This window comes from Coloeus monedula, assembly GCF_965178545.1.
Source record: "Coloeus monedula genome assembly, chromosome: 8".
NCBI classification, from domain to species: domain Eukaryota; kingdom Metazoa; phylum Chordata; class Aves; order Passeriformes; family Corvidae; genus Coloeus; species Coloeus monedula.
Genome location: NC_138788.1, coordinates 9,357,609 through 9,383,778, shown reverse-complemented (window position 1 = coordinate 9,383,778; position 26,170 = coordinate 9,357,609). Strand labels below are relative to the sequence as shown.

General features: G+C 37.1%; 1 protein-coding gene across 6 annotated transcripts in view; it reads right to left on the bottom strand.

Annotated features, from left to right (window-relative positions):
• LDB3 (LIM domain binding 3) overlaps positions 1–26,170 on the bottom strand; it is a 116,156-nt gene that overhangs the window by 15,361 nt on the left and 74,625 nt on the right. For 2 of the 6 annotated variants that reach the window (XM_082286064.1, XM_082286063.1), the window contains exons 9-12: positions 14,419–14,454; positions 12,874–13,071; positions 9,574–9,735; positions 1,204–1,331 (exon numbers count right to left, since the gene is read on the bottom strand). In XM_082286064.1, the coding sequence (XP_082142190.1) occupies positions 1,204–1,331; positions 9,574–9,735; positions 12,874–13,071; positions 14,419–14,454 (524 nt within the window). Of the gene's footprint in view, positions 1–1,203; positions 1,332–3,999; positions 4,048–7,852; positions 7,961–9,573; positions 9,736–12,873; positions 13,072–14,418; positions 14,455–23,655; positions 24,566–26,170 lie in introns of those variants that run through there. The other 4 variants (XM_082286068.1, XM_082286065.1, XM_082286066.1 and 1 more) reach the window with 4 other exon arrangements.

The window sequence follows — 26,170 nt, the reverse complement described above, 5'->3', positions numbered from 1 at the left end:
ATTGAACTGGAGTTTATACCTCCCCAAATGAGCACAGGGCTTAACATCAGACAGTGTATTCAGGAGGTATTTTGACTTGCCACAGTTTGCTCTCTTCTGCATTATAGAAATAAACCTGCTGTCATCATCTTTTCAAGTCAAAAATAATAGCATTTGCCTTGAGTGAGAACATGGTATACACTGATGCATTAACCAAAAGCAAATGAGGAGAAGCTGAAGGTTTATTTACTTTGAGACCCTTATATAGCTCATGAGAGCTCTGACTTGACTTTTTCTACCTTTATGTCTCAAATATAAAGATCAATTGATTTGTCTGTCTGCTTCATGTCTAACTAAAATTCCTATGTTTGTTTAATTTCAGTAGATCCAGAAATAGAACATTACAGAAGACAGAGTTTAAGACTGTTAGAATTCTTGGCCTTTTCATATTTAATTGACTGTAAAGATATAAATCAACTTTTTAATTCTCTTGCCAAGATCAGAAAAACCTTAATTTGAAACAGACCTACACTTAGATTTATACTGCTGCCTCATTTAACTCATCCAGTTTGAAGGTTCACATTTTGGTCATCAATGGTTTTAGAAGTTCAGTCCATTTGTAACATGTTAATACCAAGGGAATTTAAATGAATGAATTTTCCAAATGAATGAATAACCAAATATATTCCTTCAGTTATTAGATCTCTGGGAAATTGAACAGCATTATCAAGTGCTTTAATACCTCATTCTTCATTTCAAATATAAGCCTAAGTTTGAGAAGTTCAGTATGTATCTTACCTATTTTGAAAATATATCCTACTCAAGCAAACTCCACTTATTTTACCTCCTTCCTGAACTGTGCATTCTTTAGCTATTTTATCAATTCTCTGGTGTCACTGGGCTCCTAATTGGATACACTGTGTTATTTTTCAAATGTATTTCTTCTGAAAAATCAGGATACACATTCTTTATTAGACTTTTCCCTTGCTTTTATTTTTCCCTCTGTTTGTTCCACGTTTTAACTCTGAAGCAGAATACAAATACAATGTAATCCTTAATCTTCAAACAACCTGAGGCAAAACTAGCAACATTTAGTTGCATGTATATAAATATTTTCTGATATGTCTGTGTCCAAAATGCGTGCTCTTGACATTTTCTTTTTCTAAAAGAAATGTGTGAGCATTTTTTTTTCCAAATCTTTTCAGTACTTTGAAAGTTCCTTACCTGGCTGGTAGACAGAGGGCTTTATGCTGGCAGTAGTAACAACTCTCATTTTTGAAGCAGCAGAAGGAGCAGGACTTTCACTGTAGCTTCCAGAAACTGGCATTGGTGTATATGACTGGGTTGTGTTTCTAAAAGCAAAATGTAGGTGTGAACAACTTTACAAACAGCAAAAGTTTCTGATCATGAAATAACAGATCTGGCAGCATCCAGGGAACTCCAAGAGGAATCTTCTGTGAGAACTACAGAAAGAATGCTGTGAGATTCATCAGTCTTTAGCATTGCTAAGGAAGGCTTGGACAATTCTTTGGAAAGAAAAATTAGTCAAATAAGGATTTTAAGTAATAGCAACTTTGTGATTGCTGTTACAGAAAATAGCTTGCTGAGGGAATATGACAAATTTGAAACTCTCAGTTTAACACGGAATCAGACTTCAGAAAGCTGCATACAAAGTTTGTGTTTTCTGTTCCTCTGCAAACAAAAAGGCCTGGTCTTGTCTAAGATAAATCAATGAGGGATATCTGGACTTTAAAATATACTTGCCCAGCACAATTACTGCTATTGCTACAAATGCTAATTAGTGTTTATGTACTGTTATACTCTTTTAAAAATATTGTAGTGACCTTTAAAAATTTTTCTGAAACTCTTTTCTCTATTTAGACTGAACCCAATATTTACATTAATCTTCTTGATGTTCAGATTCACCCTACAGAAAAAACATATGATATGTAATATTATGATGCATTTCATTGCATTCTTAGAATAAAAACACTCGCTCAGGATTCCAAACATCAGTAAGAAGCAGTTTTTCTCTATTTTATGGCTTAGATGGTGATTCTCAGTTTGATTACAATAACACATTAAAAAATAGGCCTCTTCTATCTGCCAGTTACTTGGGATTATTCTGTTTGTAGTGTTTGTGCTTCACAGACTGCAGAAGAGCATCACAATCAAAGCAAGCAAGAGAGAATAAAGAAGTACAAGGAAGGGAAGCAACAGATAATGAGATGTGTGCAGTAAGAAAAACCTACTCACTACAGAACATCATTCTTACTCACCTTGAAAACATAGTTTTGCTTTCTTTTTCCCTTCAGTTTCACTCTCCCTATGAACCAGATCCCTGTGTATTTGTGCTGACAGTTTAGGAGTTATTTCCATAGTGGGTTTGTCTATAGGAAAACATCTGTCAGCATATGAAAAGAAGCTTTGCCAGACTATTGGTCCATCTTGACTTTACTTTCTTTAACAGTGGAAAGAGATGCCATCTGGAGAAAACACTTCATAATCTTACATGGCAAACCCAGCAGATGTCTTCCAGTACAGGTAAAAAACATTCTGAGAGATGGAAACTTTCAATTTTGAACAAAATAAACCTGTCCTCACAACATGGCTTTTTGCTGCTCTGACAATGTTTCTACTATAGATCTAGTTTTCATAGCATTGCTGCCTCAGGCTAATTTATTTTGTCTATTTAGCAAGAGCTAGAAACTTAGCTATTGCTACAATGGCTATAGCTAATTATTTCTGTACCTAGTCTAGGGCTTAGGGCTGGATTTGGGTCCACTATACCATGAGTGAACAGGACTCTCCAAGATAAACTCTTTTAGTGGGTTTGTATTCACTGTAAATTCTGTTGTGAACTGTGCTGTGATTTTGTAACTGCCAAAGCTGTTCTAAGCACAGTAAACCTTTTTGTTTTCCATTCTTACCATCTATTTCCTGATGATACCTCCTCTGTGGTGCCTAAGACAGCACTGTGCTTGGGGTCACTGGACAGAGGCCATTGCTCCTACCATAGCACAGGGACACAGACACTGTGGGCACACTGGCTTCACACACAGCTTTCAAAATGCCATCAGCTAAACACACCATCTAAAGACTTGTCCTTGTTTTAAAATCTGCTCTTCAGGGTAAACTAGACAGCTCAGTGCCCAATATTTACAATGTGGGTTAAAAGATTTTAAAATAACGTGTCATAGAGCCTTAAGCTGAAAATGTCATCCAGTCAGGAAAGTCTACTCCCAGGTACACAGTCCAATGGTTAGAAAGACTCATCTGAATCTCTCTTAATGCACAAAATAAATAAAGAAGGTCTGAACCAGATTAGTAATACTTAGACATACATGAAGAAAAATGGTTATTCAAAATTCAAGTGTTTCCCAAATGTAATATCACAGTAAAACCATACCACAGATTTCCTTGTGTTCAGGGAAATGAAGCTGAAAAAAACAAGAACACCCCCCATCCCTCCACCCCATTCATAGTACCAGAATCATAGCAAAATTAAAAGAAGCACTGAACCCTATTACATGTGCATGAAACATATTAAATACAGTAAGGAAGATAAGAAGGCTTATCAAAGAGAAATAAACGGTTACACTACGTCATTAAGGGTTTAGTGAAGTTAAAGATTCATCAGAATTTCTGCTGATAGAAGAAAACGAAATAGCATGTGATTAAAAGAACCAAAAATAAAGAAACTAGAAAGAAAGAAGGAAATTAAGAAAGAATAAAAAGATGTCATAAGGATCAAAGATGCTTTAATGGATCAAGAAGCACTGGCATCTCGAAAAGCAGTGAAAGCAACCTTATTGAATTTATCGGTAGCAGTCAATGGCACGTGACAGGCAGCAAATTAAATACCATCTTTGAAAACTATTAGTTGTCAGAAAAAGAAAGAGTAAATATTTTTAAGCAGATCATTTTTATGTTATCGCTTCACTAGATGCCTACTAGTAGCAATAAACTGGTTTGTTAAGTGCTTTTAAGGTAGAGTAGCTGCACAAAACATTTTTATACCTCTGCCTTGACTGGTAGCTGATGGAGGTGGAAGAATGCCGGTTGAAACTAAAATGAGACAAAAGTTGTATTTGAAAAAAATATACACAGAAGATTGGGATATCTTGTCCTACCATGAATTTCCTATGAATGAGAAGTGCTCTTAAGTGCTAAAGTAAACAACATGTACATATTTATAATCCTATAAGATGAGTATTTCATTACATTTTGTTTTCTTATTTAAGCTGGGAATCACAGTGAAACCTGAAGAGTGGTAGCATCAGTCAATGAGCTGAGTATATTGTTCCATACGTCACTCTCATCTGGTCTTGTTATTGGACTGTGGAACTCCAATTATTTTTATTAACACAAAAAAATAAATACGAGGGATTTTTCTCAGTGTCATAAGTTAAAATTGCATCAAATCTGAAGAGCAAACCTCGAATGAGCCAGAGGCCAAAGGTCAGGGAAGTGCCCCAGCTTATGAGGCAGCTCGGACAACCCCACAGAAAGGACAGGCTGGCATAGTTGAAGCAAAACCATTCAACTTTTGCCTTGCAGAACTTTTCTACTGTTACAGTGTCTTAGGTAAACAGGTAGATTTTTTTTTCTTGGGGAAACAGCGTAATTTCAGAACATAAATGAGTCATTTATGCAAATACAGGAAGTACTTGAAAGCCTGCACAGTGTATGATCTGAGAAACACGAGGATTCAGAATGAACTGAGCTCCTGTCTGCAGGGCACTGCAGGGCTACATGACATCAGTCTCATCCCACAGGAGCACAGCCCACATTTCCCAGAATCACCAGGAGTCTGCCTTATGCCAGTTATTTTCCTAACTTCTGGAGAAGAGTTTTTCTTCCCTTCATCATGGACACAGTGCTTGGATTAAAATCTCAGGATCAGAGAAGCTACACTTGACTTTTAGAACCATAATTGTAACTCTTTCCATTGTTGCTCCTGGTTTTGCATTCCCAGAGTGCTGTCTCATGGGGTGCCCTGCTTTAACCCTCTGGATGGAATAACCCATCCCTAAAGAGCTTCAAGCTTATTTAAAACTCTCATGCTATGCTTGCTTCTTTTAAGTAAGATTGTAAGTGGAACAGGTAACAGTAAGTCAGATTTCACTGCAGACGTAAGAGTAACACAATCAAGTAAAGATTAGTGATTTACTTCAAAAACACTCCTGTTTAGGAAGGAAGATTGTACTCATGTTAAGTGTTATGCATATGCTCACAAAAGCAATGTCATTATAGAACTGGATCTACTGAAGTTTAAAATCAAGATTTAAATAGTTAAGGATATTGCTCAAGAAATCCTCCTGTGTTTTCTTGGTGAATCTTTTTAAAGCATCTAAAAGGAAAAAAACCCCAGACACTGGAATAATGGTGGTAAAATCTCAGCCTCATCCACCTGAGAATATCCCCATCCTGTAAAACAGTATTGTAACTAAGTCACATATATTTTATTTTGAAATGAAATTATATTAAGAGCTCAATACTCCTCTGGTATATGTCAAGCTGAAACTGGGTTTTTAAGTCTGTATTTTGGCATGCTAACACATTGCTTGATTTCTAAATTAAAACTATCAGATGCTCAAAAATTTGAATAATAAATTAATTTAGAAGCCAGTTTTAGTCCCTTATGTTTGAATACACTAGCTATAATACACAACAGTTTTTAAAACAAACATGGAAGTAGTGCACCAAGATAAAGAATCTATTCCAGCTGCAAGACAGTGATCCAAAATCAACCAACCAACCAGAGTTTGTTTCTTGTACCTGATTATCAGGGAACCAAATTTTTACAGGTCCTACAAGTCTCTGATTTGCAGTTATGTCCCAAGGCTTGCTGAAGCAAAGACAGTAACATTTGCCTGTTGGTAACAGCAGGAAGCAGATGACAGCATCACAATTGCGTCATCCATTGACAAAGCAGCCGTGTATAAAGTTGATATGCTGTAGGTCTTTTATCTGTGACTGAAATCATTGCCAGGCGCCAGCAAGAGGTTTTAGGAGTCTGATTAAAGCATTGCTTTCTGAAATGGACAGCTGTTTTTCCATAGTTTCAAAGAATCTTTGAGGCTGGAAGAGGTCTGAGAAAGAATCTGATCTAACCTGCTGAAAGCAAGGCCAGCTCTGAGGTCAGACCAGGTTGCTCCATGTTTTAGCCAGTGATGTCTTGAAAACCTTCAAGAATGGAGACACAGCCTTCCCAGACAACCCACTTCCTTTCAAAGGGGCAGGAAAAGGGGCAATGGTCTATGCCAACCTAATTTACTTTCAATTCAAATGTCTCAGTACCTCAAGGTCATCTTTTTATCCTCCTTACTCATTAAAATTTTGTTTCACACTGATTAGTCCATATTGGTACATAACTACAAATGACTTTATACAGTTTCTAGGCCTCACACTGCTTCCCTTCTCCCATTAAATGGATATGAAATTTAAGGGAAATGGAAAAAAGCTCAGTCAAGAAATAGCATTAGGTTAGCTCTATGACAGACATGCAAGTAGTGTCAGCAAGTACTGGCTATCTTTGTAGTAATTTATTAGCTGTTTATATGTAAATTATGCATAATTGCTGCTTAACTTGTCCCTGCCCATGAAACTAGATGATCTTTAAGACCCCTCCCAGCCCAATCCATTCTATGATTCCATGATGTCCAAGGCAGGAATGAAAACACAGCTCTTATGAAAGATTTAGATGGGTTCTAAGATGTAGACTAATGAAACATTAATAGATGTGCTCTGTCTGGCCAGAGTAGTCACCAAAGCTTCCATTTAATTTCATCTTCTGACTGATGGAGACATTTCAGTCTCCAGCTGAGAGAAACCCCAAAATCAAGTCTTTTCTGTAGCTCAGGAGAAATAATAGGTTTTGCATGCCAGTGTTTAATCAAGCTCAAATATGCACAGTTATTATTGCTTAGAAAGCAAGGAACCTTACCTGAGTCCAAGAGGCTTCTTGAAACTAAACTTACAATTGGTGTACTTCCACTCATCAGCAGTTAATTTTATTTCTTATGTTTTATCAACTCCATACTGGAATTACTTCCCCTATGTAATTCCCATGGCTGTGAACAGAGATGTTTACATCCTAAAACTGAAACCTCTTCTGATGTTTTGTTCAGTAGCTATTTCATTTTTGCATTGGTTTCAGTGATGTGAAGCCAACCAAACTGCTATTAAGTACTACCTGTGCCAAGCACTTAACTCTTCTGTGATTCTCTTGAGAAGGACCATTATACTTGGTGTGAAGCCCTCAAACTTGTGCACTTTGTCCATTTCAAATATCACCTTAGGGTAATTCCTAACTATTTTTTTATATAATGGTAAGAGATACATGGATAATTACAGTCTCAAATGTATTGCTGATTTAGTTTTTCACTGTTTCTGAAGACTGTGTTCAAGTGAGTCTTAAGATCTACTGCTTTTTCCTCTGTTAGTGTTGTTAAAATGGTATGAAAGTAGTGAAAAGGCTTGGAATTGAGGCAGTACAGCAGCACTCTCTTTTTCTAGTGATTCCTGCAATCCTGTGTTTTCACCAAGAAAAAAAAGGTCCATCATTCTCACCCAGTGTCTCTAGACAAGTATTTTCATTTCAGGATGGCAAAAGCAGCACAAACCAACCAGCTAAAATACCTCTGTTCCAAAAGGACCTTGTGGCCACATATCCTCCATCTAAAACTCTGTTGTTTCCTAGCTGGGTTGTCACATGGAAGATAAGGAAGGGGCTATTGCTTTAAACACATCGTGCTTTTCAGTGGTCTCTGCCAAGTCAATCCCTTCAGAAACTGAAAACCTCATATCAGAGAGCATAATACAAAATCAAAACAAATTAGGTTAAAAGAAGAGAGCTTTACAGATATACCTAGACTGAGATGAGATAGCAGATGAAATAGTGGAAGCTGCTAATGACATGTTCTTGGGCGCATGGAAAGGCTTAGGCTGGGAAAGAGAGCTGGGGGCTGCAAGAACTCTGCAGAAGACACATAAAAGCATGAAAGCATGAACAAAATGATTTAACAGGGACACAAATCATGTCATCAGAACCAAGCTCTGGCAGGATTCAAATACAGGAAGATTGCTGCATAGTTACCAGGAACAGGTTTTCTGTAGCATACATCTGCAGACTTACAGAATAGCACAACCAAACACATTCCTACAGAACACAAGACAAAATGCATACATTATGGAAAAATTTTAAAACCAGACTCTATCAGTAACTAAGGAAGACAATATTACAAGACAGGACCTTTGTCAATGATACATGCTTTTATCTGAAAGATCTGAAGATGTTTGAGTCTAAATACAAGATAAAAATTTTACTATGCAAGCAGTCCCAGACAGAAGATTGTCCTATCTAAAACAGAAGTCATCGGAATGATTAGTTTAGTAGAGGCATTTTTCTGTTTGAAGCAGATACTAGGTAATACATGTTCTTCATGCTACAGTTTCAACCAATGGATAAAAATTACTTAAACCTTATCATTATTTCATGTGCAAGTACTTCACAGCCAGTTCTGAATTAGAGCATAATACCTTATTCAAACCTCCTTTGCTGCCTGACTGATGGATTTTCTTGCACTGGAATAAAACCACTGCATTCTGGTAGGTCATGGTTAGGTAAAATCTGACCAAAGTGAGAAACTAATTAGTTGGTATATGTACATAATGCAAAATCAACTAGCAAAAATTAATCAAGAAGCAGAGCCAAGACATTTCCAATTCCATTTATACACACATAAAATATGGTACCTCTGAGGTCTCAATTATTTAAAATAGTTTCTATTACTGGAAGTGTGGCTTTCCTTGGATTTTTAAGCATGCTAAAATATACATATTTTCAGAATATTCATGTAGCAAAACCCAAAGATAAAAGAATATTACGTACCAAAAGAATTCACTCTTACTACCTCCAAAATTACTGTAATGTAAGTGACAGCTGTATAAATCCCACACATTTCCACACAAGCTGTCTGACAGCTTTTAATATACAACTGTAACTCCCACTGTGCTACAAGTGTTAGGAATGCATGTCCTTGAAACTTACTTCACCTCTAAGACTAATTCTCATTAGGAAAGAAAATATTATATAAATCCAATAGAAATTAATTGACTTAATTTATAGAGCAAGTCAATCATCAAATGCCTACCATGTTTTACTGATATCTGCTGTGATACAGTAAGCACAATCATGAGATTAAATGACATTTTCTAATCTTCCATTTCTTGTTCTACTGCAGAAACACCAATAAAAGAATCTTCATTCACTGTAACTATCATGAGGAGTTGTTTTGGTTTTATTACAAGTGGTGTAAAAACATTTCTAATTTTAAGCCTAGACTCGCTTTCTGAAAACGGAGTTACATTTTTTGGGCAGTTTTATTTTGCAAAGTCTATGCAAACACGAACAACATACCACAACCCCCCCCCCCCCCAAAAAAAACCCCAAAACACCCCCCCTCCCCCCCTCCAAAATATATAAAAGCATATAAACCAGGTTACAGCTCTTCATACTACATTCTTAAGTTAAGAATGTGTATGCAGCATTTCCAAAGCCAGAGGGGGTATAAAGCAATGGAGCATTACCTTTGGAAGGAGGAGGAGAAAGACTCTTGCACTACTGAGGTGGTGGCTGGTGCTGTCATCGGGCTGGCAGTGTTTTGAGCAGCAGCAGCAGGCTGAGGTGCTGAAGCGTGTAGTGCAGGAGCAGCAGAACTGGGAGCCACCGGGACATGCTCAATAGGGGTACTAGTTAAGAGTTAAATTAAATAAAACAAGAAGCATCTTAAGAAGGCGAGCATTTATGTGTAGAGCATAAAACCTACTATGTTTGAACCTGCAGCTGCAAACATAGTAGCAGGCTGGGTTACTGAGGGAAAAGCACAGTTATGCAAAGAAAAAAAAAGACATTTGTTCAGCCTTTTCCACTGTGCAGTTCAGACTGCAATGCAATGTTGGTCCTGCTTGACTGAAATTTACCCCAGGTGTTAAACAGCACTTCAGTACTGCTCCCAGTGATGCCAGTGGTAGGAAATGTGGCACCCAGGACTGAAATGGCTGTGAAGAGCCTGTTACAAAGTCTTTGAGCATGGATCAATTTCATCAAATACATTGAAATGAATGGTAATAATCTAGTCTTGTATCCTGTGACCATTTAAGCAACCTACTGAACTACTAATGTATACCACCACCTCACTCAAATTTGAGAAAAATGGCTCATCTCTTACAGACAGACAAAGGGGGCCAAGTTAGCAGGTTTTTTAAAAATCAGGGTATCACTGTACATAGTTGTCTTGACCATGAGCAGTGGCCTAGGAACATAATGGATGTAGTTCTTTAGACCTATCTCATAAATACATTGTCACACTTCTATGTTCTTACAAATTACTCCTACCAAGGTGATGGAATTCGGTGATTCTCTTGCTCAAGGTACAAATAATACCCAAATCACTCCCTCCTGACCACAAGTATCAAATAACAAAAGAAACCTTACAGTTCCACAGCTGTTTTTTCAGCCAACCTTAGCCCTTCAAAATTCTCTCTCTCAGCTTTTTTCCTAAGCATATTTACCATCCACTGTGCAAATTTTCTCTCTTTCAGCCATTCTATCTCTAATTTTCTTTTGCTTCTCTCAGAAGCACTGATTTGACAAGTTATACTCGTCAGCACCTAGAATGAGTGCTTGATACTTCTGAATTTGATACCCCAATAGTCTAGATGATGGTGTCTTAATTCAGCTGAATATTTTGTTTGATTAGCTGAGACAGAAGCTGGTTGTTATACCCACAAACCTCAAAGTTGAATACAGCCCATAACAAAAGCAGGGAATCAGTATTTTCTCGTTTATGGAGTTTCATCTACAATTATGTACACAGTGAGTGAGCTCCTGCAAATAATCATCCAGTTTGCAATTCTGGGTTTCAAATCCTTACGCTAAGTTTTGCAACAGTTTTGCAGAAGTTCCTCCATCGTAATATGCATTTCAGATTCAGATGAGTTCTTCCATCTTGATGCATTTTATGATGTAAATTCTTTCAATTTGCTAGTAGACTATCAAATACACAGCCTATGTAGCAGAGTAGCTATAAATTATCCATCACAGCTAATCTGTCACTGAATTTCAATACTGTGACATTTTCCCTGTGCCACAGTGGGTACCAGAATTACCCCATTAAAACCTGTGGAGTCACAGTTTCCATCTTACATACATACATTTCTTTGATTTGGCAAACAGGAAAGGACTAAAACTATGCTGCACATAAAAATGGAACTTAATGTATGTCTTAAACACAAACTAGGATTTCACCTATTTTGTCTATTTGCACTGATGTGAAAGAGAATTTGCTACAGATTTCAAAAGATTCAAGACTTCATACCTTGAAGAGAAGAAAACAGTCAACTGACTTAATTGTAACAATCTCCAAAATGTTAATCAAAATACATATTCAGTGATAAATATTGAAAAGAAAATAAAAAAACCAATCCGTATGTGTGGACATGGACAGATTTGAATGGAACAAACCCATGTAAATAAAATAAATGCAAATATACTTGAATATCTTTTAAACTTTAAAAGAAATACAAACAAATTTTATCTTGCATAGTGTTTGCAATATTTCTTTTTATGTGATTAAAATGTTAGAGGCTTGCTTACCTTCCTTCATGGTAGACTATATTAATTATCAGAACCAGGAATTGGAATAAATATAAGTGAAGTGGATATAACCATAAAAATCAGAGTGGTTTGGTTACATAAATTACATGCAGTTGGTAACATTGTTAAAACAGTTTTATAGAAAGATCTCAAGACCAACTTGACTGTTTTAGTTTAACAACTATAAATTTTAAATAATTTTATTTATATAGGCAAATACAATAACCTGGGTTTTTTTTCTCCTCTTTTCTAGTTTTTAAGTCTGATTTTTTCATTTTAGTCCTTCAAGTGCAGAAGAATTTTAAAAACTGATAAATGTGAGTTCTGCTTTATAAAATAGATTATGTATTGCAAAAGCTTCGTTATGACCTGGTACAGAGGGTTTTTTGTTTGGTTGGTTGGTTTTTAAATACAATTGTTTTGTAGACTTTAAATCCTTACAGTACTTTGTATTTTAAAAGAAATTGAAAAAATCAAACATCTTCATATTTGCAGTAACAAACATAAAAGTAAGTTAGGTGGATGAACACAAACACACATCTCTTCTCAGCTGATTTTCACTCATGAAAAGGAACACAGATCAGTAGAGGTTAAGAGGATAATATTGGTTAACAACCATAATGAGAGCACAGCAACAAATGCACTCTAACATTTACAATATAAGTGCAGATTATACTTTTTTCTCTCGGTAAAGTCCTACGTTCTGAGACTTTCTGTCTAGATAACAGTGAGTGGATTATTAAAACAGCACTTAGTCTCCTTTATGTAATGCATGAAGATTTTTCTGTTTCTAATCCTCCAACAGATCACTTGTAAAGAATCAAAAATATAGAAAACAAAAATTAAAATGGATATGAAAAAAAAATCTGTTATTGTAGCATTTGTAGAAAAAAAGTGCTGGAGAAAGTGTTTACAGAAAGCTGTAATATGGAAGGATTTTACATTTGAATATGGGAATGTTTGTGGAATCCACTGAAAATACAGAAATATCAGCTGCAGTTTCTCTGCTGAAGATGCTTAATGACTTGTCCCTGTATTGTAGGTGTGATCCTTATGAGAGCCACTGAAAATGTATCACCCACATGAACCAGAAGTTGCTGGAACTGGAAGAACTTGGACACCCACCTTTGAAGCAATGGGCATTTCCATCTGAAGGAGTTAGAGGTTGTTATTACCAAACCATTGCAAAGCTCCAAACCGGGTCAGTTATGCAGTTACACGGCACAGTGTACCTTCGGTTACTGGATGAAGCAAGAGGGGTTTTCTGGCCAAAACCAGCCTCCCCCTGGCTTGTACCCGCTCCAAGCCTCACAGACCCCTTGGAGGCCACTGGCTGAGCATTGGCAGTGTTGGCATCCCTGGTGGATGATTTAGGAGGATGCCAAATACTCGAGGTCACATACTGTGGCACATGCGTGGTACCTGTAGGCCTGGGTGACAGAGATTACAAGGGTGTTTGTAAATGAGGCATTTCCTAGGTAATAGCAGGGGTTTGAGGAAGAGACAGAATTCCAGCCACAGACAGAGCAGGAGATCATAATGATAATGCAGATGAAGTAATGAATAATCTTGGTAGTTCATTGGTTAATTACTGCTTAAGACCAGGAAAGGCTTGACAAATGAAAAAAGGTACCTTGTGTTAAATCTGGAAACCATATTGCTATGAATATCAAAATAAGCAGAGCTGTGATGGTAATGGAGGTGGAGAAAAGCTGTGGCATGACAGATCACACAAGATTAAGGCAACATAGTAGGACAATAATAGCAGTCATATACCAGAAATTGTTCCTGGCAAAATAAAATAATAGTTAAAAGAAAAGGAGATTTCAGTGAAACAGCTACATAGTCCTATGGAAGGTTTTACACAAATGAAACTGCTGGTGAAATGCTAACATGTGTTGCTTGTTCTTTACAATTGAATTTATATTCAGGAATCAAGGGGGTTATTTCCTTCTTTTTTTATAATTAATTTTAAAATAAAAATCATATTTTCCAACTGTTTAAGTGCTGGTTGCCATTGCTTGTGTCATTATTAACAAATAATGCTTACTCAGATATTAACTCTATGCAACCTTTGTTTAAACATAAGCAATCTTAAAAAAGCCCCAAAAATAAAAAGTCGTTGCATATTGCTGAGGCAGGAAGCAACAAGATGGAGAAAATCAGTGGGATAAAATTTTTTTCATGGCCTCACTAGTAAGAGGCCTTTCTTTACTCCATGAAACAAGTGGTCAGCTTCACTCAAGAAGTACCTGTGTATCAGTCCTTGGGGATTTAATAAATGAACTAATAGAAAACAACACATTTCTATGCTTAGCTGCAAAACATTCTGAGATCCTTTGGGAGAAAACAACTCAATATGAAAGAACTTACAGAGGGGCTGTTTGAACCTCATAACCCACTGAGGATCAATCAAGATCTGACATATAAATGTTTTTAAAAGATAATCTTATTTAGATTTTAAAAACATCTTGAACAGTCTAGACAAAGTTTAAAATGGAAATTGTTCTTAAAACTCCATCACAAACTGACAGTACTCAATTTAAAGAATATTTGATTAAGAACTTATTTTTCAGGTTTGTAAGCTATGAGAAACACAATCCTCACCTGTCCCACATCACAGCGCATTAGAAAGAAATGCCTAACTTAGCTGAAACCTCTACTTTCATCATCTGCTCAAACAGTGTACAAACTTAATGTTTTTTGAGGTAAGAACAATATGGAGAAAGTGGAGATACACTCTTAACAGGAAATAAATCAAACACAGCAAACATTACCTGTTTTCTGATGCTGCTGCAACCTTTTCCTTGTCTCTGTGAAAGGAGGGGATACAGTATGAAATAAATGCAACTGCCAGTGGTGGCAAAAAAACCCCACCCAAAACAACCAGGGAAAAAGAACATGGGTTGAGGAGAAATGTTTGGTTGCAAAAAGCATCCTAGAGTGGTTGCTCATAAATATAGTTGTGAGAAACCTGTTCACCTTTCCAGGTGAAACCCACCAGATAAACAAGTCTGCTGTATGCTTCTTATCAGTTGTAAACAACTTTGTTTCAATAATAAAGTAAAAGAAAAATGAACAGTTACCAATTAGACATTGTATGTGTGTATATAATTTCAGGAATAGTTTTGACCTTAGGAAGTTCCCTTTTAAAAAAGGATTCCGTAATATTCCAGCAGAACAGAGGTGGGCAGTCCTGATGGACCCGATATTTTGAAGTGATAAGCAGTTAAATGGTTAACAAAGACTTATACAAAAAGGATTTCTTATGCCTGGCATCAGTTAAAAATTCTCTGCCCTATCCAAATACTAGTTTTCTGAACTTAAATTGCATTAGAAACAATTCCTTCATTAATAATTCCTCCAACTGGAACTCATGCCTTTGTTGAGGTGAGGATTAAGTCAGCCTCAGTTTCACTGATTGAGAACTGGGCTGTTATTCTGGAAACACACATACACACTTAAAAAATAACTGATCAGTTTAAATGCAAGCAATTGTTTATCTGTAAGAAGTTAAGACACAAGTATTTTCATAAAGAATAGAATCCATTAGCCTTAAACACCTAAGTTTGAAATCCAGTTAGTTAAGTAATTGAGATAGTCTCACTATTTAGCAATTTAATGGGTGATTGCATCCCTTCCTATTTAAGGAATTGTGCTGAAATTTCAACAGGTTTAAAGCTGAAATATGCCAAATGAGAACACTTTTCTTAAGTGGGATCTAAAATTACAAACCACAAAGCAAATGTCCTCATTTACCCCACTGAACCTTCTTTCTGAAGCGTCTTTTGAAAACAAAAAAGGAATGATGTGGCTTTGCTGGGCCCCAATCATTAACTTACATTATGTTTGGAAGGCTATTCTTAATATTTTCCACATTATTATCAGTAATGTGTCATGTACTTATACATTTACATATATATGTTCAGTCACACATTCTTTCCTTAGTTCAGTTCTGATAAAGTTATAAAAACCAATCCAGTTTAGATCAGCAAAGGCTTGGGCATAGGTGTTCTCTACAAATTTTTAAAACCTCTAACTGAAATGTAACCCTAAAATATATGAATTGAAGCCAGATTTTGAAACCCAGAAATTGACCTGAAATGCCTCTCAGATGTGTGTGTCTGACTAAGATGTTCCTGTGGTCGGTAGGGAAGAGCCTGCCTTGAACAGAAATCCCCCAATGAGGTCGATGGCTCACCACTCTGAAGCAATGAGAAACCAAACACTGTCTTATGGTAACCAAGCTGTAAGTTCACTGCAACGCCAGCTACAGGAAAGCCAGGATGAAACAAGATGCAGGAGGACGGATTAGAGACTGTGCACGTGTGGGAAGTGTTAATTTATCAAAAGCCATAATCATGCAACAATGTTAAATAATATAGTCACGGCCTGGAAAGAAAGTACAGCATTGTTTATCTCCAGTGTTACCAAATGCTCTATGAGAAATGACAGCCAAGACCAAAAGGCAGGCAGTTGGGGTCAGGCTGAAGCAGTGCTACGCTTCTGTTGTTACAATTAATCTGATCCAAACTTTTCTGCTCCAAAAGCTGTGGCTACACTGAACAAGGCAAAAAGAAGTCCCTTGACTCAAAGTAACTCTGAGGCCGGGATTTCACAAAAGCATTTTCCCCAAGTGTACAATATTGGATAACAATGATGACGATGGCAGGGGAGTTGTGAAGGTTAAAAAGAGAGACAGGGAGAAGTATAGTAAAAATGCTTCCACAGAATAAAGCAAAAGAAAAGGCAGAGAGTAAAGGGAAAAATGAGTTCAAAGGCACATAACACTTCTTCATGGTTTTGCTTCCAGGAACTATTTCTCTTCCCAGTCAATAGGAGTAATTCCCATTTGGCTACCAAGAAGAAACGCTCAAGATCAGATGTGCCTCTGACTGGCAATAGCTGCATTTTAAAAAACAGACTATTGGATTTCTGGCCTTGACAATCAAAACACTTTTTGCTAACTAAATGCAGAAATAACTTTACTTTTTAGCCAAATACATCCCTCAGGCAGGCTCAGTAAAGTCAATACCTTCACAACATCAAAGAATTTGGCCCAGAATATTATGAGCTGTTTGTATCTCTGTCTACACAGGCTGCTGCAATAACTGACAGTAGTGGATAATAGTTTTGAGCTATCTGGGAAAGATTTAAAATTATTGTGGGGGATTTCTTTTGTTTGCAGTTGTTCTTAGTCCCCACTGAAATGGCTTTTGATAGAAGGGCCTCAGTCAATAACTGTTCTGAGAGAACAGCGCAACTCCCACAGATTTCACTAAATGTTGGACCTGTATTTCAAACAAGACTTATTTATGCAATATACTGTCTTCCTAATTACACAGTATATTATACAGTGAAACTATGAAATGTTTTCTTCTCATAAAAATATGCTACATGATATGTTGCTAAAGACAGAGTGAGTGAAATTATAGAAACAGAGTCTTTCTCTCCCACACACCAACAAGAATTACAATAGCTTGAGTAACAGAAGGCAAAATTCATTTGCAAGCCAAGCTTGCGTGTGCTATTGGATCCTAAAAATAGCCTGGAGAATCTTCAGAGAGTTTCCAATAAATGAGTATGTTAAATCTGAACTATATGTATGGGACATTGGAATGCTTTCCCATTCTAGTTTATTTTTGGGAACCAAACGTAAAAGATTCCCAAATATGCACATGTAGCAGGCAAGCTGAAATATGGAGGTGGTGCACCTTCCATCTACCTTCTCTGATAGTAACAGATGCAGACTCTCTCTCTTGAAAAGCTCTGCTCCACTAAAATGTTGTGGAGACAGAATCATATGATGTGTAATGAAGACCTGGTGACATAAGAAACATGAGGTGTCCCAAGGGACCACATGGTCCTTCAACTACTCTTTCAGTACTGAAGCAAAAAGTGAGTATTGTAATTGAGTTTTTTTCCTCTATACTCTCATGCAGCAAGACTATTTTTCTAATTTTACAAATGAGAGACTAAAACTTAATAGAATTGTTCATGGTCTAAAAGAAAGTCCACAGCAATGAAAAGAACTGAAATAAACTCTCCTTAACCCCTGATGAGTATTTAAAATATCAGCTCACTCTCTTTAATGAGAGATTATAGATTTTTTTCATAAAAGTATCTGTTCAGTTAATCAGTATTTTACTGTATTGAGAATCCAATAGTCTTCTGTAGAGTCTGACAGATATGCAGTAGTCTTTTTTCAAAGGGGAAATAGATTATTAGGGTCTATATTTATTGAAATTAAAAATTCAGTTTTTCTAACAGTATAGTGTGGACTTGCAGGACTAATCAGACTTACGCTAGCTTTCATCCTAACATATATTTATATAAGCATATTTTCCTACAAATAAAATTTCCTTTTAAGAAGTAGAACTTACAGAGTAATTTTAAAAGAAATTCTTATAGGGTGTCTGGGAGAAAAGTTGCGTGAAAGCTATTTTGTAATTGCCTTCCAAACATTTTTTGTCTCAAAGGCATGAGACACAGACACTGTTAGAAACTGGACACTGAGCTAGATAAACTGCTGTTCTGATCCAATGAGGCTATTTCTACCTTTCTGGATTTGCAGCTGAGGATTTTTCCATGACCAGATGACTCTATAAGACTGTTGAGGTTGCTTGCCTTTTTTTCCCCCATGCTATATTTCTGTTATTTTAACGAAGACACCAGAAGACAAAGAAAGAAATGACAGGCAGTTAACTGGAGAGGACAGAAGATGACTGTCATGCTGGTTTAGTTAGAACTTTGGCTTGGGATCACAAAAAGGGGTAGAAGAGCTAGTCTCTCTTTTTCAGCCACTGTAGTTAAGAATGTGAGCAGCCCACGCCAAAACAACTGCAATATATCCTACTAGGTCTGCTTTCCAAAAAGGGAAATACTTTTCTCACAGAAGGTATCCTGGTTTGTGCAGACAGTGGCACAGAATAGGAAAAGCACATTGTCATAGATCCAGTGAAAAACAACCAGCAACTCATTCTCAACACGTTGTATGGGACTCAATCAAAGCAGCCAAGCCAACCCCTCCTATGAATGCATTTTAGTGGCATCTACAGGGTTGCTGTTAAATGTAACAGTCACAGAATAAATGCAGCTGGACATACAGCAGCACCAGTGTTGGGGAAAGGTAAGATAACTCTAGCCCAAGGTTTACATTGTGTTATTTGGCATACGTACTCCAATTTTAAATTTTATCTTATTGGTAAATACATAACTTCAGTAAGAACAAAGACTGCAAAATTCTGAGCATGTGTAGCAATTTGAGCTGGGATTTAATTCAGGTAATTATTCCCTATCTTGGCCTTAAGTGTGCAATTGGATTTGAACGATTTCCTCTAGCTTTCTATAGCCCCACTGGTAAAGTGCAAGGATCTGCCACCAGGCACCTGAGCACAGGATCTAAACTCTCAGTCTGCATTTGTGACCACTACAGACAAAACCAATGCACAACAAGTTTGGGTTTTGTACACCAGGAAATGATTCCCCTTTCACTGAAGTGTTCTTTCCATCATGACTTCACTTTTCTCCAGGGAAGCTGAGAAAAGAACAATAACTCAGAGGTTTGACTTCCAGGGGGTAGACCTTTTCAGACCTACTTTTTAATTGGTGCACACTGATGATAAGAAAATTCATACTTCCTCTACATGGCATTAAGTTAAGTTTGAAGCTGCCCCTGAAACACAACAATGTGTCTGTGCTGTTCAGTTCCTGAATCAAATAGCTAAGTGGTATGAATTAGAACTGTTGTCATTCTTTCAGAATGTGGATTAAATTTTATTTCATAAGCTCTCTTAAGGATTTTCTTACCTTCCCTCTCTCTCAGTTGTAATCAGATAACATTCTGGGTCGGCTACAGCAAATGCTTACATGGAAATGAACTATTAGGAAGTTATTAGTGCTTAGGGTAATTTTGCTGACATTAATGCAATTTAGAAGCAGAATAAAAGGAAGCAGTGCCAGTGCTATGCTCCAGCTCACCCTAAGCCAAGCTGTGAGCCAGGCTGATGATCCACAGACCCCAACTGAGTGCCTCTGAGTTACAATGCTTGTTGGAAAACCTGCTGCATGTTAGAACTGCTTTTCCCTTGCTGGACTGAAGGTAATGCAAGGGAGCAGTCAGAGAGAAAGACAGCACTGGTGTCTTGGTTAGCCACCTGCATCAGCTGAAGGATGCACATGAACATTTTGAAGGTTGCACAGTAGAAATGAAAGTTAATGTTCATTTCTGACCATGCAAAAGTTACATGGTGGACAGGAACATGCAGGAGACTGAGGTGGTAAAGATAAGATGCTACATATAGGTCAGTACACCCACACCCAAAGTTTCATTTCAGCTTTAGCAGGCTCTGTTAGTTTATGCATTACTTTCTCTATGAACTATTTTGAGAAAAGCTTCATGGTATTTTCGAACTGTATTTGGAGGATTCAATCTTTCAATTATAAGTGGGTACATTCACGTGGATACATTGTACCTTACAGTCACTATTTTTGACCAATTTATTCTACAGGGAACTGACCTGGAAACAAAGGATTTATGTTTTCTAAATAATTTTTTCCCCACAGAACTCACAGGAGTATTTTGGGGAAGAAAATGTGATCAATTTTCTCTTCTGATTTCACTCAGAATTCCATGGAGACAATTGAGTTATTTGACTATTCCTATGCTTTTGTCACTCTTCAGCTGTTAAAAGGTAAGTGGGGATTAGAAGACATTAAACTGAACTGATGTGGTTATTTTTATTTATTACGTTCCTTAAGTGAGAAATCTACCTAGAGAAGTCTGTTTTATTTTACCGGCTGTTGTGAAAAGATAGAGTATGTCTTTCAAAAGTAGCAATTTTGGTAATCTGAGCAGCAGATAGGAGGTTTTTGGCAATTGGGCAGGTCAGCAATGTTCATCACTGGAAATTCTGGCCAACCAAGGAAGGAAATCAAGATGCCTTAGCTTGTCTTGGTGGTGTCAGATGGCTTTGATTAGCAGCCACAGAACAAAGATGTTACTGTGCTTGAGAGCAAGTTTTAGTCAATTAATTTTCATGTATCCTGTAGAAAGCTGTTGACTAAAGGCAAACTCATTAAAGAAAGTAATTATCTGGCAAAACCATGCACCATACCAAAATTCTGGCTTTTTAACTTCACCAACTCAAATTTGTATAAGGATCCACATAAATTTCTGATACATCTAATGGTAATCCCAGTCACTGAAGCTCACGTTAAACACTGCTAAAGAAACCACAAAATCAACTTAGCTCCTGTGGAAACCCAAGTGCACAAGTGAAAAATTGGTGTCACCTCTTCTGCCCCTGAGGAAGGTTTCAGAAAGCTCTGTGATATGCAAGAGTTGGACTTTTCAGAAGTGATAAAGTAGTCCCAAAAATACTTGTTCCTTGCTGTGGAAGATATACTCTACCCAGCTGTGCATAATGAGAGAGAAACTGAAATGAAGTGACCTCTGTATTAGCAAAAACATATGTCCTTCCTGGTGCAGGCAGGCATGGAGAGAGGGAGGCAAGGGAAGGAGCCACAGAACCTTTCTCCTTTTGTGGTTTTGTCATGCATGAAAGGAAGAGAGGTCAAGTTGTCACAGCCGCTCTCCTAAAGCCACACTGCAGCCACGTCCCATCAGCACACGCTGCATGCAGTCAGTGTCTCTGCTGCAAACTGAGCACTGCAGGAGGTCAGGGGGGCTGTATGAACAGAAGGCAGGGCAGCAGGATCCAGGAGACAGGTTAGTTTAGATCACACAGCCTTGTACCACAGCAGAAAAGGAGCACGTCCCTGTGCCATAACCAGACAAGCAGATTTACCTGGAAGGCCTTTTGGTTTTGATTTCCTACTGGCATCAGCTTTGCTGTGTCTTCATTAAATGCTTATAACACTATGCTTTACTGGCAATATTGGGAAGGGCAGGGGGTGCATATCATTATCCACATCCTGTGTTTTACTTTATTTTTAACATGGAGGTTATTTAGAAGATGGTATTGTCACCAACCACTGTCCTCTGCTCAGCAGAGCAGCCACAGGTCAAAATATATTCAGCATGGGACAGATACACCTGCCTATCATCAGCACTGTTTTAAAGAATTGTATGACTCATGGAGTCTTCAGTCTGGAACCTATTCTGAGCCTAACTGCCATTAACTGTGACTGATTTTCCTGTGTGAAACAGCAGACTTCTGCAAGTGCTCAGGAAACACTGTAAGATGGGGCTGGTCACTCATCAGCCGCACGCCAAATTTTGTATTTAGGAAAGAAATATAATAGGCCAGACTTGCACTTTTGCTAGAACAAAGCTACTCGTTTTTAAAAAGCTGTTAGTGCTTTTTTATCAGGCCCAAGTTTGTTACTGTCACTAGCAATGATATGCAGTAGAGGGAAAAATCCAGGCCAATTTCTCTACCTTACAGACAAAGTCTGCCCCCTCCTCAGGAAGCAAAACCAAGGCCTCTTCAGAGTTACACAAAAAAAGATCCATAACATTAATTTTCTGGACTTGAAGATCGCCATGACAACATAAAGGAAGATTTTTGAGGAGTAAGAGTTGAGGAAATACTAGTCTAAATATAAAAAAGAAATCACGTAGAAATACTTGACTGAGTTTTAAAACAAAAGGTCCATCACTTGTGAGATGTTTTTAAAAGGGACTGGACTAAGCAGTTGAAATAAGTTGTAATAAAAATCTTGCTGTAAGGATTAATGAAGGCACCTTCATAAAAGGTCTTTAACATTGCAAAAGTTCTAAAAGCTACCAGACAGTCATGATTTTTTCCTATTGCTTTTTTTCCCCCTGTAACTGCATAAAGAATTGACATTCTACAAGCTAGGAGAGCATTAGATTCCATTCTGTATCCTTCAGAAAAAAGGATTAAAACTATTTCCCTATATGATTACATGGTTTATACACACTGAATTTTTATCATTAAAACCACTGAAGCAGAGCTAAGGGGAGGTGATTCCTTAATTAAATCTCTGTTAATTTCATATCTGATAAAATTATTATTAGAAAATACCTTTCAAAATAACATTAAGTGTAAACATTGAGATATAATCCAGACATTTTTGTTCTAACACATGCACTAGGACTCTTGGAAACAAGTAGCATCTGTATTATATTCATAAAACATTACAGATACACAATTGTTATGACAGTGAAGAGACTGTATTACTACTTATTAATAAAAACATCCAATTTGATTGAAAATTAGAACTGGAAGATTTTTTAACTTAGGTACATTTTATGAAAAAATCTTAACTGCCTATTGATATTTTAAATTCTATCAAAATTTCCCATACATAAATAAAATTCACCACCACTTTGGTTCACCAAAGGTTGCTCTTGGCAACAATCAGAAAAAGTTAAAATGTTGCTCTTATTTCATGCAGTGATGCTGATTTACCATAGGTACTGATAAGATGGTGTGATCAGAATCTGTTTGTGCTCCCTTAAGGAAAATATAAATGCATGTTGTGAATTAAGTAGCATGTTCTGAAGTGCTCTGATATTTAGCTAAGAAAAGGGAAATGCATTTTAAAAGGAATGAGTGCTTATGTACTCTTAAGTAATACTGAAGAATTAGGTTTTTTATATAAGTATGATAACCCTTTAAACACTTCAGTATTTGGTTGATTCATGCAAAATTCTCCATGAACAGTAGCTTTTCTTTATTTCTATAAAACAGAAAAAAATGGGAGTTTGAATGAACTTGGTTCTTGTATGGACTGCTAAGACAAATCTGGAAGCAGCAAAAAGTGTAACAGTTTCAATCTGATCTCATGCACTAATCCCTTTGATTGGAATTACTGCTACCAGATAAAGGTACCTAAGACAACTGCTTTGTCAGGTTTATTCCAATTCAGACAACTTAAAGGTCAATAAGAATTATAGCTAATAATGGAAAGCTTTTTAACCAAATTTTGTATTTGGGAAAGAAAAGTTCTCCTTTTTTCAATAATCAGTTGAAGCAGTTATTGTTTTAAAACAGAATAAAGTACTGTGTAAAACAGGCACATAATTATTTTAGTTTTAAAACCTTTTATTTCAGATAAAGCATGCTGCTATATACAGAAAAAATTGTGAGTCAAAGCAAGAGTAATACATAATGGGCAACATATTCCTTAAAACTTACAAATGCTTTTAAAAGCTTCAGTGCACCAGCAGTAAGATATATTCTTCTCACTCCTAAATCACCTTCAGCAAAATGTCATTTCCTTGCAGATCCTGAGCAATCCCAGCTATCTCTCACTTTTATATAATGATAAATTAAAGTTGCCAACCCAAAACTTACAGCAATGGTTTCAGTAAATGACTTCTGCCAGTATAATACATTGAAATACAACTTCACATTGCTAATATCTTATTTCAAACAGCATCGTTCAACTATGCAAACTAAGTGTATTATACATTTAGCAAAGTCTAGGCCAATCAGTTTCCTTTTCAACTTTCTTTCTCCTACTTCATTATCTTCACATCAGTAAAACTCAGTGAAAGTCTCATTCTTCTTCCTCCTAAAGAAATACTGTCAATAACTTCCCTCTCATTTTCTTCTAGAATGAAAGTCAGGAGACTACAATAGTGATGCTTTGCTGTGTACTGAAGTTTAAGATAGTAAAGGGAAAAAAAACCTAAACTACTTTATCATGAAGAACATGACCTGGGTTGTATCATGATTTCACTTTTGGTGACAGTGAATGGCTAACAGGCTAAAACCAGAAACCTACTGCCTGGCAGTACATGTTTGCACGAGTGACACGCTCAGGCTCTAACTCAGGGCAGCAGCTAATGTGTTCCTGTAACTCTCTCGGGTTTGCCCTCTGACTGGGGGCCTTTAGCTTTTAACATTAAGGAGCTGCGCGGACAGGCCGTGATGCCAGTTGCGCAATTTGGCAAAGCGTGGGCTGTTACGTTCCGTTTCAAACCTCTCCCTGTGGCATGAAGAAAGAGAGAGAGAGAGACAGAGAGAGACAGAGATAGAGAGAGACACACATACACAGAAGAAAGAAAGGAGGGAGAAAGAAAGGGGTTAGGGACTATGGCTACCACTCCCCTGCCTTACAATGAGGGCAATGGCAATTTATTTGGATTTTTTCCTCAGCTTTCAAATCAGCACAGTGAAGGCTGGGTGATGCTTTTTGGACCATGCATAAAAGGTTTTGCAGTTGTGTATTTCTGAGAAGTAACTTGATATAACTTCTTATTCTTTGACTTGTGCTTGGTATTACAGGGCTGCTTTTGCTAGAAATGCAGTGTAATCCCATTGTTTTCCTCCCAGCAGTTTCTCTTGGCTTTTCCCTCCCTCTCACACAACTGAGCAGTCAGTGAAAATTAACTCATACAAGTGCAAAATGAATGCAAATATCTTCCATTCCGTAAGACCTAGGTCAGCCCATATATAACCTGCTGTCCTTCCTGCAAGGACCATCAATGCCAGGTTTCAGCAGTACTTTTCTATAGCTTCCTCAGAATTAGTGAGTATTAGTGTTGACATTTGCATAGGTATTTCTGGTCATTTGTGTCACAAAGCAGAACAACAGGATTTCCAAAACAGAGTCCTGTGAAGTACTGGCCACCTCCTGCCACCCCTGACTGTAGACTGGGGTGCTCGAGCCATGTTCAGCACCTCTAAGGATTTAAACTTTTTTACATCCGATATAGTTTAAATTCAGCTTTTGTATATAAAAAGGGGAAGAAGGAGGATGTGCGATGATAGCACAGTCAAGGAGAAGTATAGCAAACAGAATGAAAAATGAAATGTTCTCATTATTTACAAAACTTTTTGCAGTCATTGCAAACAAGGTCATTTTTTCCTCATTATTTACACTCAAAACACAAGACAATTAATTGTGTTAATACAGTGGAACTCAAGAGTGAAACCAGTCAAACAGAAAGGAGCAGACTGGGCTGGTTTTACTCCTCGGGCTGAGGAAAGCACAAAACAATAAACAGAGTAAATGCCAACAAATTCACTGATATTTCTGAATCTTTTGTTCTTAATAACACAGTGTCATGCAAGTAATAGTCCTAACAGAGTCTTGATGTAGGACTTTTCAAACTATTTTTTATGCTTTTCGGTAATTAAGAGACATAAAGTATTCCTAGCTGAAACTTCCTGATGGCGTTTTTTCCAGCTATACCAGAATACACTAGCTCCAGTGGGTCTGACATGTAATTTAAGAACTCCCTTACTGCTTTCAAGATATTACCCCTCCATTCAAGGAAAAGGTATTCAGAAACATCTGTTTGGCTTGAAATGGATCCCATCTCTCCAGAAAATATTCCATAACAATTGTCACACCAGCAATGAACAGTTTTCATAGCAAGTTATACTCATGCATGCCTTCAAAACAGCAGTAGCATGAGCGAAGGACAATCATGCAACACACTCATTAATATTGACTGAAAGGAATTTTCTGCCACCCAAAAATTCCCAAGTTTATGGGTTTTCTTCAGAATATATGTCATGAAGTTGGAAGCAGCAATCTAAATGTGACTATTTTTATGTAAAACAGTTCTGCCAAGAATAAGCCACA